The 17,931-nt window shown below is 44.9% G+C and overlaps 1 protein-coding gene across 1 annotated transcript in view; it reads right to left on the reverse strand.

The window, feature by feature from the left end:
- The window catches only part of LOC126094691 (myrosinase 1-like), a 145,033-nt gene that overhangs the window by 21,655 nt on the left and 105,447 nt on the right, over positions 1-17,931 (reverse strand). Inside the window, exons 9-10 of the mRNA XM_049909216.1 lie at positions 8,607-8,741; positions 8,191-8,297 (exon numbers count right to left, since the gene is read on the reverse strand). Of these exons, the coding sequence (XP_049765173.1) occupies positions 8,191-8,297; positions 8,607-8,741 (242 nt within the window). The remainder of the gene's footprint in view (positions 1-8,190; positions 8,298-8,606; positions 8,742-17,931) is intronic.

Below are 17,931 nucleotides of genomic sequence, written 5' to 3' on the forward strand. Positions count from 1 at the left end.
AGCCCCGAGATGGTCGCTCGCCGGCTGAGTTGCTTCACGGTCGCCCTCATCGAACCTTGATGTCTTTGCTACATCCGCCGCATCAGGTTCCTGTGCAGCAGCAGACAGCTGCTTTTGCCCCAGGCGACATTGTATACTATCGCAACTATCGCGGTTCCGCGATGTATCTGGTTTTGGGGGCCTCTGGTGAGGAGCGTCGGCATCTCAATCAGCTGCGCCTCTGTCGTCGCACGGGCTCTGCCGCTCCCCGTCTGCTTTCAGCGACGGTGCCGTCCGGTCAGCGCCCTGGGGACCCATCTACTGGCTCGCCTCATCCCCAGGTGTTACCGACGCTGCCTTCCATTTTTCCCCGTGGCGATGCGCCGCCGCAGCCTGTTCTCCCGCCGGCGACGCCCGCAGTGGACGCGTCGCTGCAACCGCAGGGCGCCTCCCTGGGTCACGCGCCGCCGATCGCTTCCCGTGACCAGTTGTCCTCCGCCATGGAACTCTTGCCCGCTCCGGACCATCTGTCGTATTCGCCCGTCGGGTGCTCCGACTCGATGGAGGTCGACCCTTCGGCCCCTCCTGACTATCTACGGGCGCATACACCGCATGTTGGCGTGCACCCTGGACTAGGCTTTCAGGCGTTTCCTAGCTCCCCTCGGACCGAATGGCAGGGTGCGGGTGGCACAGCCTCGCCTGTTGTTAGGCTCCCCACCTAGTCGCATAGGTCAACAGGGGTTCCTCCCCACGGCGGGCGGAAGCCTTATAACACAACCGTTCACCGATTTGCGGGGGAGGAATATGGAGTCACTGCCAGACACCACACTTGCTAGGTGGTAGCCTTTAAATCCCCCGCGGTCCGTTAGTATACGTCGGACCCGCGTGTCGCCACTGTCAGTGATTGCAGACCGAGCGCCGCCACACGGCAGGTCTAGAGAGACGTCCTAGCACTCGCCCCAGTTGTACAGCCGACTTTGCTAGCGAAGCTACACTGACAAATACGCTCTCATTTGCCGAGACGATAGTTAACATAGCCTTCAGCTACGTCATTTGCTACGACCTAGCAAGGCACCATTACCAGTTTATATTGAGATTGTTATTAATGTATCAACAAGAGCGATGCTCTCCAATTATGGATTAAAGTTAAGTATTCCAGCAGCAACGTACCTTATTGGCTATATTCATTACATTGTCATTTTCCAGACCTCACGCCACCCTGCGTGAGCTTAAACACGTGCCTTTCGGTTTCCTCCAAACCCCGTGAATTGGCTCCTGCCAATTCACAACAGAATGTAGTCGAATTAAGTCGGGTGATGCTGAGGGAATTAGGTTAGGAAATGAGACACTTAAAGTAGTAAAGGACTTTTGCTATTTGGGGAGCAAAGTAACTGATGATGGTCGAAGAAAGAGATATAAAATGTAGACTGGCAATGGCAAGGAAAGCGTTTCTGAAGAAGAGAAATTTGTTAACATCGAGTATTGAGTTAAGTGTCGGGAAGTCGTAAAAATCGTAGAGGGAGACCAAGAGATGAATACACTAAGCAGATTCAGAAGGATGTAGGCTTTAGTAGGTACTGGGAGACGAAGAAGCTTGCACATGATAGAGTAGCATGGAGAGCTGCATCAAACCAGTCTCAGGACTGAAGACGACAACAACAACATAGTACTACTGAAACTCTGAGCCAGTAACATGGTGAAAATTTTCATACGACTATCCAGCAGCGTCAAGAGTCGGTAATCAAGGATACAGGACCCACCATTCGGTTATGAATAGGCACTATCAGTCCTCGTAAGAAGTTTACAGGAAGTGGTACATCTGGAGGTAACAGTCCTTGGTGTATCTCTGTCCAGCACGGCACCAAAAGCAGTTTCAAGGTCCGATGAAACTTCAAATGGAGGCCGTCTGGTCCCTCTTGCTGGCCGCGTGTCGGTCTCTGGCATCAGACACCTCGTCTTCTGGCACGTCTCCTATCAAGTCCGCCTCCAGTGCCTACGGCACGGGGGCGTGGATCAGTCCTGAGACGTCTGTAACGACAGCCACATGCGGTTTCCGTGCCGTATATATTCGAACTTAATGGTCATCAAAAGCCTTGGCTATATCCCGCTTTTAATTGAAATGTCTACTGCCCTCCATGTAGATAACGTGGACTATCGCCCGTCGCCGCCTTTTGCTCTCCGTCTGTATGTCAGACATTGAAGGTCGTTCTGTGGGCAAGCGATCTTGTGGAATCGTGTGTACTACGCCTCCTTCCAAATGGAGGTGCATGAGAGGAACGACCTATACTTTGGCACGATCGACTGATGCGTGTCTGTCTGGTGAGGGCGACTGCTCTGAAAACTCTCTGAGGACTGTACGACACGCAGATGCTTGCCTACGGTACATCATGAAAGTTCGCCTGAGGGCCGGTTTCGCAGTTAGTCCATCGTCTTATCATCTTACGGCCGAGGGATAAGGACCGCAATGACGGACACACTTATTCCATGTTTCTTCCCCAGCTACACGACGGACTGGAGAGGAGAAATGGGTGGTTTGAGCTTGCATGGGCTCCTGCTTTCCCATACCCTAAGGGAACTGAGAGCTATGGCACAGATGTAGGCCGAGTGATCCGAGAATATTATTGACCATAGTGTCGCGTTACACATCGCCGTCTGTAATTAGGAAATTCCATAAATCCAACGGGTCGGCTGGATGAGTGACTGGTGAAGTGAGTATAGCAGGGTCTATCACAGTGGATGTGGCGTCATGTGTCTACCAGCTGAAGATTGTGGATGAGTATGTCAAGCTCAGTGCTCGGGAAATGGCGCTGAAGTTGGTCCGAAGGTGTTTATGTGCAACAAAAGTCCCCGCCAATAACCAGAACGTCAAACCGATCCTGAGAGAGCAGCTCCATGTTCTCTGCAAAAATGCTGAAGCGTTGCCGCTGTCGATCTGCACCGGTAGAGTTATGGGAACTGATGAGTCAGACTCCGTCCACCATGGCAGCCACGCTTCGTGCGTTGGGGAGATATCGAACGTCCTCGGCTGCCAAACACTCTCTAAGTATGTCGGCGACGCCACTGCTGGTGGGTGAAGCTTAGCTGTGTAGCCGAAGAGGTCATGAAATCTGACTGCGTGGATCTCTTGCAGGAGAGCGATGTCGATGACCGCAGCTTTAAGCACATCTTGCAACTTCGAGAATTTATAGCACGTCCTGATAGTGTTGATTGTTGATGGCGTAGTCATCGATGGTGACAGTATGGGGTACTGTCGCCTAAACGCCGCTAACTGCCACTCTCTTGGTCGCCGCAGCTGTAAGGGCACGCTGGGTGTCGCTCTTTCATCTTCCCTCTTTTCTGTCGTTGCGTCACGTCCAACGTGGGGTGTAAGTGCCAGCTGCTGCTGCGTAGAAGTTCCAAAGGTGAGATCCCGTATATCTTTCCTATGGCAGCTGATAGAGGGTCAGCTTCCCCTGGCGTCGCAGCCAGCAGGTCAAGAGGCGACGACGGGGCTGCATCTTTAGCGTAGAAGGTGTCTGGTCAGCTCGCCTCGCGGCAGGCGCCTCCACTATGCCCCCTGCAACGACGTCACTTTCCCGTTCCGTCGCGCGGACGAGGCAATCGTCGGAAGGTGCGCCCTGTCGCTTTTTATGTTTGCGAGGTGATCGTTGCTTACGGACATGAGTTGCCCTGTCGGAGTGGGATTGCTGATCGGTAACCGTCGCTCCCTCTGTAAGAATGGCTGAAGTCGACACGAACCTGTAATCGATGTCCATATTTTCTTCAGGTTCACCTGTTGACGGCAGTTGTGGGTATTGCAGTGTTGTCGGTAGTGAAATGAGTTGTGTCCTCGCTGGAGAATCAGGACGTAGATGATCGGTGCTTCCTTCGCCCATGGGGGATGTCTCCGCCACTTTGATGTAGCTGAGTCACCGCTGGTGACGCCCATTCTCCGACCGGTGTTTGCGTCAGTCGGCGTTGAATACACTCCGAATTGAAAAGGCCTTCCTGACCTCAGGCAGAACAAGTGCGTAGCTGGCCATTGCACATTACCCATCACGCAGCAACTGGCGATGCTCAGTTAGTACGTAACGTATTTCTGTCAGTTTGATATTTATTGGATGAACACCATTGTACACCTTATAAGTCTCTGCCATTTCTCGACCACGTGGGTGACAACGTTTCTGTGCGGTCGGAAAGCCGCAATTAAGACGTAGGCCGGCACGTCGAAGTGGAGTTCACAGACTATACGTGTGCGCAAACCTAGGCCTGTATGGTCCACTGTAACCGTCCCGACGTGTCCATCGGGGCATTTATCATCTTGACGTCAACGACGCTGGACGTAATTGAGAAGTGGATGCCCACAATTTCCAGAGTGTTCAGACGTAGATCGTCTCGTTCATCCTCATATGCGCGTGGTCTGGCGCGTTTCTGTTGAAACGTATTTGGAGCATTGCCTATCTAAAGAATTGCGCCATATTTGGAATGTGTGCCAAACGACGCACGACAGCTAGGAAGTAAACAACTGCTCGCATGCAGCTCCGCTGGCGAGACGCAAACAACACGTCCGCACCTCAACGCTGCTAAGCGTAAAAATGTGTTCTAGGCACACGCATTGATGGCAACCACACAGTGCTCATCGCAACTGCCCGGAATATCATAGCGCGCCTCCCGTCAGATCTAAGTTTTCAACTTACCAGCACACTTCAGATGTAGTGCTCCTTGCCCATCACTCGCGGTATTTCATCGATTCCCGTAAGAGTTCGAGCATCTGCAGTAAAGTGATCATTGGCCTTAATTGTACGTGTCGCGTTTGCTCTTTCGGATATGTCTAAAAGAACAGACACCATATATACATGAATAGCGTAAGACTCCGCAGACCAGTTTGGCGACTAATAGATAGCGCTTTGTTTACACCTGGTGTTTACCTTGAGCTCTCTGTGAAATTGCCGTAATGCAAGACGTCACCCCATAAACCTTGAAGTCCAAAGCACAATCCAGGTTCTCAGTAGATTATCAAATTAATTCTATCAAAACTTAAAGAGAATCAGAGCAAAAAAAAAAAAAAAATTGATTCCACAACGTAGTTCTGAAACTGAGTCTCAAAAATTTTCTGACAGCCATCGCGTGCCCAGCAGTCTTTTGGGCGCTATGGCTAGAAAAAAAAAAATCTGTGCGAATTGACGGGTCAGCTGAATGGCGCACAGTTTAATTGACTAAATACTACAGTATGCGTCTTTCATCGGGTATATATTTCGCCTTCAGTCATGTCAGTTCAATAGAATCACTGCAAAACCGGCACATTGCAGTGTACACAGAAAGTCTTCCCACCTCCCGAAACCAACCAATCGTTTATGCAGTACGAAATATTGGAGTTAAAAATACGTTTCTGTGTAACACTTTATGACTGGTGTCTTGCCCATTTGCACTTACCAGTAGATCAGCTGCCATCTGAATGACTCATTCTAGAATAAGTCGAATTAATTCTCTAGTTCCCGAAAAGCACGAAAAAGGTTCCATTTAAATAATTTTATTTTTAATTCGGTTACCTTGGTTAGCTACAACAGGTGATTCCACTTAGAACTCAGTGGTGATTAGGAGAAACAACCAAGATACCTCCAAATGTTCAAAATAGATGTATCCCTAGGGTTACGATGTTATGGATCACTTTATGGTGAACGAAAACCTGTGGGCTACTCACCAACCTGCACTGACTACAGTGTACATTTCAAAGTTTGCTATCCTTGGAATAACTCAGTAATGGATGAAACAAAACTAACTGAAAGCATGTGGCGATAGTGACCGGTGACTTGAGGAAATATTTCGTTTGGAGTATTTTTCTATTTATTTAATTTTCTATGAAAGTTTACATTACGAAGACTCTAAAGGAATTAAAATTCGCACGATCCAAAGATAATGAAAACAGGCCGAGTTTCTATGATCTAACAGAGATATCTAATGACGGATGTACGCTTGTTGTGACTAAACAGCAATAGTTGAGTATGTTTAAAGCTTTGGCTACAATATTTTGATATTGCTACTGATAGGGAACAAGGAACCGACGCCAGAGTGATAATTTGACAGCAACTAGACATTTAGATTGATGTTGGATGGTTTGGACGTCTGTGATTTCGAACATGTAGGTATTAAGCACTTGAAAGTAAACTGAAACAATAGTCGAAGTGAAGGATTAAAATGTGCTGATTTCAATATTTACTTTCATTTATAATGTATAATTTCCAAAAAGGAAATCTGACTGTGACTGTATTTGTTAAGGCACTACGGATGACGTCCATAGACAGATGTGAGGTATCCGTCAAACAGTCCGATGTCAAAATATCATCAACCTATTACATTAAAAACGGGCAGGGAGCTTGCATTCCCATCATCTCCAGACAACAGTACTATATGAAGTTTGGATAAACAGATGAATACACATTTATAGAAATTCAACTGCCTTCCTTACCTTTTATTCAGGACAATAAGTATCTGAACTTTGTGGTTCAAAGATGTTATAGTTTAGCTGAACTAGTACTTCAGTCAAATCTTATAGAGCAAGTAGGAATACCAGGAAAGCGTCGATGGAAGGAAGGCTTAACGGAGTAATAGTCATGGTATATGTCCACTGCAGAAGAATGGGGCTGGGAGGAGAATCAGATGTAGACTTAAGTGTACATACGAAAACTAGAAACTAAAGAAATTTATTTCAGTATACCAAGACTTGTCTTAAACATAAACATAAGATAATTCACGTCTCAGCATCGAAGTTTTCCGCCTAATTATTGGTTAAGAACAGTCTTGGTTGCAATTTTAGTTTTTTTTATTTTTCAACGACGCATTTCGCCTTATTTAGGCATCTTCAGGTTATCTTTTCTAGATGGACGCGAGAGGCACCAAGATCTGCATAACGCGTTCCCGTTCACAGGAGCGTCCATCTAGAAAAGATAACCTGAAGATGCCTTAATAAGGCGAAACGCGTCGTTGAAAAATAAAAAAACTAAAATTGCAACCAAGACTGTTTTTAACCAATACTCTTAAGTACGGGTTTGCTGTATGGCACATATGGATGGAAGATTTTCCATCTAAGATATGGAGATAGAAGATTTTTATGAAGAGTTACAGAAACTAATAAACGAATGCTATTCCAGGACGTGAAGAAATAAAAACGATTCTTTGGATTGTTGTTGTTGCTACTGCCGCTGCTGTTGTGGCCTTCAGTCCGAAGACGGGTTTCAAGCAGGTCTCCATCGTAGTGCATCCTGTTCTAGACTCTTCATTGCTGCGTAACTAAGGCAACCTATGTCAATTAGTACCAGCTTGCTGTATTCAAACCTTCGACTCCCTCTACAATTTTACCCCCCCCCCCCCCGCCCCAGCTGCCGATTATTTCATTCCTCAGGATGTGTCCTATCAACTAATTCATTCCCTTCTTCAAATTGTGCCAAAAATTTCATAATCAGTTATTTCAGGGGCCAAATCACAGAACTCATCTAGTACTTTTAGTGTCTTATTCTCTAACCTAATTCCCTCAGCATCTCCTGATTTAATTCGACAACATTCCAATATACTTATTTCACTTTTGCTGATGGTCACCTGATAATCTGCTTTCAAAACAACTATCCATTCCGTCCAACTACTCTTCGAAGTCCTTTGCTGTCTCTAACAAAATTATGTCATCGGTAAACCTTAAATTCTTGTGAAAGTTATTCTTGGTTTCTACGTATATTACGAAAACAGCTGATGACGTAGTTACCAGAATTTTCCGATTTGAGAACATCTTTGCTCTTAACACAATATTCCCTATAAGAAATAGAACATGACTATGACAAGAAGAAAAATGTGGTTGCCAATATACATATTATCATTCAAAGAAATTGCATTGAATGTGACAACCCTGAACATCGGCGTCCGCAAAGTGGAGAATTTGGGGGGGGGGGGGGAGGGTTGGTGCAGGGGGGCATGAGGAGGCACTTCCCCACGTCTCTCCCAATTGGAATTTGGGGTTTTTATTCATTACAGAATTCTCTACGTCTCTAGAATATGATTAGGTTTCTTGAGGCATCTAAAAGATTTACTTCTTGTTTGGTGATGCGTTACGAAACTGACCAACACAGTAAAATGAAAAATGGAAACTTCGGTATTTGCTGCTCCTAGGGAATGTTTTGGGTGGACAGAGAAATCCTACTAATGAGTAGAATGCCTTCTAAAAGGCTTGATTTACACAGTACTTACGTGTAGCCGCTCATCCATTCGAAGTTGTCCATTAAGCTCCATGCTGTGTAACCAATGACGTTGTTTCCGTCGATGTTTACGGCCATTAGCAATTGTGCGAGGTATTGCTGCGGAAAAATGATGGCATTTTTTTAGCATGACAAGAAGTTTCAGCCTTTGTAGGCGTGGAATAATAATAACAACCGGTCTAAGGAACTTTTTTTTATATTTAAGAAAGTGTTTGTATACTAGTAAGCTCTGCATGGAACTACATATTTTGCTCCTAATGTATACATATTCTGTAACACGTATAACGCTCATTCATTAGTAAAAACAACAGTTAATTTGCAATATACCTGAGAAATCTTGATCATGCAAAAGTCAGCTTTAAAAATTACCAGCAAACACAAGTGCATTATATTAGTAAAAAATCTCACCTTGTAATATTCTTGGCGATCCGTGTCATCCAGTGTTCCTCTGTCTGAGAAACCGTTTTCAGTTACGAAAACAGGTGGGTTGTTATAGTTTCTTGCAATCCAGTTAAGCAGCTTACGGAAACCCCAGGGAACGACCTGTAACAGTGAAACCGTTCAAATTACCAAACCTTCGTGTGTTCTGTGGCCCTATAACTCCTGCTTATGTTCGGTAAAGACATCTTACGGAGTATTCAAATACCACTTTGCTTGAATCAGATGTTACAAGCTGGGTATCAAAATTTAATTTGTCTTATCATAACTTATCCTCATGCAATAACCCTTGCAGCGTACGAACCACAAAGGCCATTACACAGTTTGTTGCTATTGATGGTGCTAACTGAGGAAGAGAGTCGTATTAATGGGATAGAAGGGAGCGTGGAATATTTGGGCGCCAGTCCACGAGAGAATCTTTCCACTGTAGCTTTCACCTTCGTATCTTTGTGCGACAGTGAAGTCCCTAGGATGGCAACCATGCAGCCTGCTACCGCAGGAAGTATGTGAATTTGGTCTTCTTCCACAACCGAAAGTGACTTGCACCTACAGTATTTCAGTCAGCAGTAGGGAACTGAAGAGTGAAATCCTGTGTTCACGGTTCGTTACGAATGGAATGTCGGAATAATGCGCAACTTTATATCATCTTTTCCTGTATGAAAGTCGATGAGAATGTCGCAGTAACATACGGTAAGCTTCAGCAGGCTTTTGGAAACAAACTTTTATCAAGGGCACACGAGTTCCGTTGGGACGAAACGCTTTCTGAAGGCAGAATCAATGTCGACGATGAACACTACAGTGGGTGACCATCAATAACACGAACAGATAACAGCATACCCAGAGTGAGTGAATCGGTGCTCGCTGGTCAAAGATTAACCGTGAAAATTGTTGTACATTAATCGGCAAACTGTTCGTCTGATACTGACGGAATATCTGAGAATGAGAAAACTTTGTACCAAAATGGTTCCCAAAAATCTAACACAGCAATAAAACGTTCGAGGGCGGACTGTGACTGCTGATCTATAGGAAGAAGTGGAACAGAGCCCAAAATTACTGTACCGAGTTATCACTGCTGATGGAGTTGGGTTTTCCAGAACGACTCCGAGACGAAACGTCAATATTTGTAATGATGTTAAAAGAATCGCCAAGACCAAAGAGAGAGAGCATGTAGAAGTCAAAGGGGCAATGAACGGTGGAGTGTTTGTTTGACTCCACGTGTATTGTTTCAAAGAGCTGCTACCTTTAGGCCAGACAATAAATCAATATTACTACCAAGAAATTCCCGAAAGACTTCGTAAACGGGCCCGTTGTGTTCGTTGACACAGCTAACAACTGATCCTAGATCACCATAATGCACCATCCCATATTGCATTGTTTTCTGGAAAGTTTTTGAAGTCAAAGTCCATTACTGTGCTACCACAACCTCAAGTTTTTGAAGTCAAAGTCCATTACTGTGCTACCACAACCTCCTTATTCAGCCGACATGGGCTAGAGTCATTTATTTTGTTCCCAAAAGTAAATACAGTCGTTAAAAGACACCACTTTGCAACAGTTAAGCATACTCAAACCGCCGTAGCAAGGGCTTTTGCTGATATACAAGAAGACGAGTTTCAGAGGTGCTACCAACACTGGAAACACCGGTGGAGTAAGTGTGTACAGACGCAAGGGAATTGTTTTGAATGGACACCACTGTAGTTGGTTAAAAATTTTTGTAAAGCTGTTCTTTCTAATCAGTTTCATTACATTATTGTCACACCTCTCACTGTAGATCAATCGTCCTTGAGAGACTGTAAAAGGATACAAGATGACTTAAACAAAATTTCTAGTTGGTGTGTCGAATGGCAGCTAGCCCTAAATGTAGAAAAATGTAAGATGATGGAGGTGAATAGGAAAAACAAATCCACATCGTTCGAGTACTGCATTAGTCAATTCGATCAATTGTCTAGGCATAACGTTGCAAAACAATATGAAATAGAATGAGCATGTAAAGATTGTAGTATAGAAGGCAAACGGTCGACTTCTTTTTATTGAGAGAATTTTGGGAAAGTGTGGTTATCTGTAAAGGACACAGCATGTCGGACACGAATGAAACTCATTACTGAGTACTGTTCGAGTGTTTGGGTTCCGCACCAGATCGGATTAAGTGAAGCAGGAACAATTCAGAGGCGGGCGGCTAGATTCGTTACCAGTAAATTCGAGCAACATGCAAGTATTACGGAGATGCTTCAGGAACACAAATGGGAATCCCTCGAGGGAAGATGACGTTCTTTTCGAGGAGCACTATTGAGAAAATTTAGAGAACCGGTGTTTGAGGCTGACTGTAGAAAGATTCTGCTGCATGCAACGTACATTTCGCGTAAGGACTGTGAAGAGAAGGTTAGAGAGATAAGGGCTCGTATGGTGGTATATACACTACCGGCCATTAAAATTGCTACAACAAGAAGAAATGCAGATGATAAACGGGTATTCATTGGACAAGTATATAATACTAGAACTGACAGGTGATTACATTTTCACGCAATTTGGGTGCATAGATCCTGAGAAATCAGTACCCAGAACATACACCTCTGGCCGTTTGAAGCCTGAGTATCTCTGATCTTACCCCCATATCGATACTCAGGGTGCGTGGAGAGTTCGAATCACTGTCAGATACTAAGATACTAAACACTTCATGTCTCCACTTCTCTGTTTCTTACAAACTGCCACTGTAGAACGGAATCTTATACAAGCCCTACAGCAGTGATCGGAATCAAATCGCACGCACATGTGATCACTCACAAATAAAACAACTTCACTCTTGTATTTGCCACCATAAACCCACCTACCTGTAATGGAAGAACAGACATGCTATAAACTACTGAGGAATCGAACTGTGACTCTCGAAAACCCAAGTACGAATCAAATATACATGATTATTGGGAAGTACACCAGGCAGCGTGTATGACGACTACACTCTTCAACAGACAGCCATGGTTGTCGTTAGCCATGGGCACAGGGTTTCAAGTTTTTTCTCTATACATTTTCTACATCTGCAAACATTCTGCACAGGTCCCGTATGGTGTTCGATGTAGGGTACTCTGTGCCACTACTAGTCATTATCCCTTCTTATTCCACTCGCAAATAGAGCGAGGGCAAAACAACTACCCACACTACTGGCCATTAAAATTGCTACACCACGAAGATGACGTGCTACAGACGCGAAATTTAACCGACAGGAAGAAGATGCTGTGATATGCAAATGATAAGCTTTTCAGGGCATTCACACAAGGTTGGCGCCGGTGGCGACACCTACAACGTGCTGACATGAGGAAAGTTTCCAACCGATTTCTCATACACAAATAGCAGTTGACCGGCGTTGCCTAATGAAACATTGTTGTAATGCCTCGTGTAAGGAGGAGAAATGCGTACCATCACGTTTCCGACTTTGATAAAGGTCGGATTGTAGCCTATCGCGATTGCGGTTTATCGTATCGCGACATTCCTGCTCGCGTTGGTCAAGATCCAATGATTGTTAGCAGAGTATGGAATCGATTGGTTCAGGAGGGTAATACGGAACGCCGTGCTGGATCCCAACGGCCTCGTATCACTAGCAGTCGAGATGACAGGCATCTTATCCGCATGGCTGTAACGGATCGTGCAGCCACGTCTCGATCCCTGAGTCAACAGATGGAGACGTTAGCAAGGCAACAACCATCTGCACGAACAGTTCGATGACGTTTGCAGCAGCATGGACTATCAGCTCGGAGACCATGGCTGCGGTTACCCTTGACGCTACATCACAGACAGGAGCGCCTGTGATGGTGTACTCAACGACGAACCTGGGTGCACGAATGGCGAAATGTCATTTTTTCGGACGAATCCAGGTTCTGTTTACAGCATCATGATGGTGGCATCCGTGTTTGGCAACATCGCGGTGAACGCACATTGGAAGCGTGTATTCGTCGTCGCCATACTGGCGTATCACCCAGCGTGATAGTATGGGGTGCCATTGGTTACACGTCTCGGTCACCTCTTGTTCGCATTGACGGCACTTTGAGCAGTGGACGTTACATTTCAGATGTGTTACGACCCGTGGCTCTACCCTTCAAAAAAAATGGTTCAAATGGCTCTGAGCACTATGGGACTCAACATCTGTGGTCATCAGTCCCCTAGAACTTAGAACTACTTAAACCTAACTAACCTAAGGACATCGCACCCATCCATGCCCGGGGCAGGATTCGAACCTGCGGCCGTAGCGGTCACGCGGTTCCAGACTGACGCGCCTAGAACCGCACGGCCACACCGGCCGGCCTCTACCCTTCATTCGATCCCTGTGAAGCCCTACATTTCAGCAGGATAATGCACGACCGCATGTTGCAGGTCCTGTACGGGGCTTTCTGGATACATAAAATGTTCGACTGCTGCCCTGGCCAGCACATTCTCCAGATCTCTCACCAATTGAAAACGTTTGGCAATGGTGGCCCAGCAATTGTCTCGTCCCAATACGCCAGTCACTACTGTTGATGAACTGTTGTATCGTGTTGAAGCTGCATGGGCAGCTGTACCTGTACACTCCATCCAAGCTCTGTTTGACTCAATGCCCTCCCCGGGGGGAGATCACTGCTGCTGGCTTGTCGTGTGGACCCGATCACTAACGCTGTGGTGTCCATAAATACCGCTGGCCCACAGTTGTCCGGCAGTTCTTGCTATTCGCCCAAGCAGAGCTGTAAAACTACCTTAGGCTACGGTATAAAATGTTAAGTAAGCGTATACTACGGTAGTTTTCCTAGTAGCTTTGGCCAGTTAAGGGCATACCCGCATTACCTGTACTTTAGGTATGTTGCATACCTATGGGGCGTCACCTCATGACGATTGCTTTCTTTACGTAAGCGATCAGTGTCTTATTAGATTTCGTAAAAACTGACCCATCTAGAAACTGAGTGACGGTAAATAAAGGATACAAAACAAAAATATATCAAACATCGCTTCTTCATTACTTCAGAACTTATGTAAAACATATTTCTGTTATTCATAAACAGCTTTCACATTTATCAGGAATAACAGGAAACTCTTGCCTTTGAACATGATGAAGAACGTTCTGTTGAGTCCAAATTGTTATTGTTGTTGTGGTCTCCAGTCCTGAGACTGGTTTGATGCAGCTCTCCATGCTACTCTATCCTGTGCAAGCTTCTTCATCTCCCAGTACCTACGGCAGCCTACATCCTTCTGAATCTGCTTAGTGTACTCATCTCTTGGTCTCCTTCTACGATTTTTACCCTCCACGCTGCCCTCCAGTACTAAATTGGTGATCCCTTGATGCCTCTGAACATATCCTACCAACCGATCCCTTCTTCTCCCCAGTTCTATTTAATACCTCCTCATGAGTCCAAACTATCAACAATAATTATATATATGGTTTTTATAATTGTGTATGTAAACTGTACTTGCAACAAAAATTACTGCTTGGTTTACATAGGAACACAGAAGTTACACAATCAACTAATTTATATTACTTATAAAATGCATTTTATATTTTGTAAGGATATAAAATACACAACGGATTAACGCTGAATTATGTGTGGTTATAATTATGTGCTAAACAAACAACCAAACAAAAAAGATCAAGGAGATGTCGTAGGCTCACAGTTTCTTTCTTACACTATTATTTATGTTTCTTTTCCTATCAATGCTACCATTAGTACCGGCAATACTGAAATTTACTGCGTCATTTACGTAGTGCACCAAAACTACAGAACCGTTATTTTGATAGATCGCAACTCTGCTCTGAAGCCTTCGACACGCGTCACTGATAGCAATGTAATTAACCTTTTCTGGGTTAACGTTTTTCGACACGAATTGTTCCTGGACTGTTTGCGCACTCTTTCAACGATTTTTACTGCTCTTGACTCTGCCTCTGGCTAGCTGTTCACTTCGTGAACACACCGTCACCGCCCACAGGAACCGCCTTTATGTTACCACTCTCTGCATCACTGTTAGTACGAGTGATCGTAAACGGCGTTCTAATTGTGCCGCCTAAGGCAGAGAGAGAGAAGTGCTGACTGTGTAACTACTCAGTATGAAGAATGGATGTTGACTTTATAAAGTTGCGGTAGCTGCAGTTTCAGAAACAGCAACAGCTTGGAAAGCAGTAGGAATTCCAGCAGCCACAACAGACGTTGCTTTTACAACTGGTGCAAAACCAACAACAGTCTGGGCTGCGGGATCATTGCTTTCTCCTTCCATTTATCTGCTCCGACAAGGCAAACGAGAGCTGGGAGGTCAGTTTACTTCGTTTCGTTCTTCACTGCAAGGCACGTCACGCAGCTGATCCTGTACATCAGAGTGTACTTCCTGCTGTCTTCTAGTGATGAAGAGTACAAAGAGATGTACAAACTGCGCCCAGTCTCGGATTGCAATAATTTGAAATTTTCTGACGTTTGTGGTTTGTTGGCGGCCTTTAGCAGTCACCAAACCCACGTACATGCAACAAGGCTCAAATTTAATCATTGCAAGAACAATGTAAGTGAACAAACACAGCATGGACTCTTGACTTTCAAGGCTTAGCAAGCTGGTGTGATTTTTCTTTTAAATAGTGTGGCGCGTAGTATGCGGAATCATTATTACGTGTTGTATTTACAAGTCTAGCTCCTGTTAGAGAAGAAATTGCGAGATTTTGAAGTCTGATCAAGCCATGAGAGTTGTACTCCAAATTGCCAGTTCTCACGCAGTAACAGCATCAGTGCAAACTGTGTTTCACTATACTTCTGGTGTCGACTTTCTTAGCACCAGTAATAGTCGCTGTTTTCTACGATCACCAGTCAAAGTCTTCATCTGATTTCCTGAGCACCTGACTGTCCGGTAACTTAGCAAATCGGGATTCAGTAGTTACGGCAGCAATTACTGGTCCATCGGTCTCATCATTGGCAGTCGTGGACAAATAGTAGAGTTTTCGTTTGCCATTGGCATCTCCCACAGCAAGCAGAATCTCAAACAAAAGTTTTCAAAGACAGTTAGTGCAGTCATTTCGTTTCCAGATGGTGGCCGAACGTATCAGCTACGTCACTGTCGGCTGCATAATGTTATTTGCTTTGGAAGCTGCAAACATGGCATCTAAGTGTATGCCTTGGCCGCCGTGCCATAACAACATCTGTTAGCGAGCTCCAATCAACCTTGGTAGTACCAGTAGCAGCAGTAGACGGGTTGCAGAAGGTCAAGGTGCATCTGGAAATTAATGAAGCGTTGTCAGAATTTCAGTTCGACAGCGTGGTGGGTGGCATATCAGAGTTATTCTAGACCAAACTAGTGTGCTCAAAGGATAGCACGGTGGGTGGCATATCTGTGCTAAACGAGGCCAGAGTAGTTTGTTGCAAGGACAGCGTGGTGGGTGGCACATCGATGTTAACCGAGGCCAAACTAGCTTGTTGCAAGTACAGCATGGTATATGGCATATCGGCGTTATAGGCCAGACTAACTTGTTACAGAGACAGCGTGGTAAATGGCTTATCGGTCTTAGCTGAGGCCAAACTAAACCAATTGGGATCGACCATAGAAATAAGTGCGACAGAACCCCCGCGCAATTTAGCACTTCCGACTAGCAGCAACATTTGCTGACAACGGTGAGCGGAACTCAGAGAGAGGAACGGTAGGGCATCAGCTCACCAGTTACTGTGATTTGGCGTCAGTACTGCAACTGGCTGTTGCAGTCTGTGCTGGTGGAGCGGTCACACATGAAACTGCATGCCTGAGAAGCGCACAAGCGAAAGCGTGCAAGTACAAGCATCCATTTCTTTATCAGAAATGGTCGAGCTCTGACGACGATGCGCTGGCTTTGGCAGCCTTGTTGCTTCTGTTAAAAAAAAAGTAAAATACGAAACGTGGTGTGTGGCGGAGGGAGCTGAAATGGAAACAAAAATTTTAGTCCCATACTATTCGCAGTAGGCATGCTTCAGAAACAGTCTCACGGCACTATTGTCTTTCTTCTCTTTCCTTCCGTGTAAAAATATATTCCTTGGCTTGTCGTACATTACCGTACAACCTTTGTAGGAAACGTACTTTAACAGCGCTAAATAAAAATTAAATCAAATCAAGTCACTGGCGAATGCTTGCACAAGCCTCCCTGTTCCTGGTACACAAGCTCAAACATGCACACACTTGAACGCTTGCACCAGCATCCGTAGTCGAAATTCGGTCATGCATCAAGCTGTTTGTACACTCCTTATGCTGACGCAGATTTATCCTACACACGCTGAAGCATGCACTGGCGAGCGCACTTCCGAGTGGACGCCAGTTAAGCATGCAGTTATTTGTGTATCTGCCTTTAGAAACCACCAGTTAACCTCCCAGCTTTCATTCTGTATGAATCGAGCTCTGATTTATAGAACTCTAATTACCAAACATTGATTGAGTACAGTGTGGGTAACTTGCTCTCTGTTAGAAGAAAAAGTAGTTTTTCCTCATCTCAGTGTCTATCATGCCATATCTCCAGAACTATGTGACGTACCGTGACATAATTTTGCAGGTAGATTCAGTAGTATATGTGCGTGGTCTATGAAAAGATGTGTTAAATAAGTAATAAAATTTAAAGTTATGCCTGTTACTGAAGTTATACTGTATGAGCAGTGAAAATGTAAATAAACTTCTTTCCTTTCATTATTTTGTGAGGGGTGTAAGACAGAAAAAAATTTGAAAATATCTGAAATTATGTGTAAAGTGTGTTGGGAGTCACTAAGCACTCTCAATCCGTAATACTGAATGAACGAAGTCTGTACAATTTTCTTGCCTGAGTTACGGTGCCTCGGGCACGTACACTGTTTCTAACTGCGTAATGTTTGACTTATTACGCTCTATACCTTCAAAGTAAGATTATATTGTTTAACGAGTAGATTGTGACAACATTTAAAAATTTTAAATTCAATTTTTTTTGAAATCCATTCATCACTCTTCCAGTATATTCTCGTTATACGAGGTCGCTAGCTACCACAGTGACCGAGCAAAGAGCGTGGCGTCATGCGGTGATCGCAGCCTACTTACTGGAGTACTGGATCCCGTTTAGCTACCGACAAAACGTCGCACATGAACCACCTTGTGTGATTACATATCTTACTGGCAGTGCAGGTGACTGGCTCCCATGCTATGTCTTGCGAACATAATCATAGCGTATCTGACCGTAACCATATATACTATCTGATATGAAAGTGTCAAGCGTCCGGAAAACGTGGTCGGACATGAATGTCTCTTCGAACAGGTACACAGCATCGACGGAAATGTAAATGATTCGAGTCTCAATTACTTGTGACAGGTAGAACGGCTGTCAAGT

This window comes from Schistocerca cancellata, chromosome 8, assembly GCF_023864275.1.
Source record: "Schistocerca cancellata isolate TAMUIC-IGC-003103 chromosome 8, iqSchCanc2.1, whole genome shotgun sequence".
NCBI classification, from domain to species: Eukaryota; Metazoa; Arthropoda; class Insecta; order Orthoptera; family Acrididae; genus Schistocerca; species Schistocerca cancellata.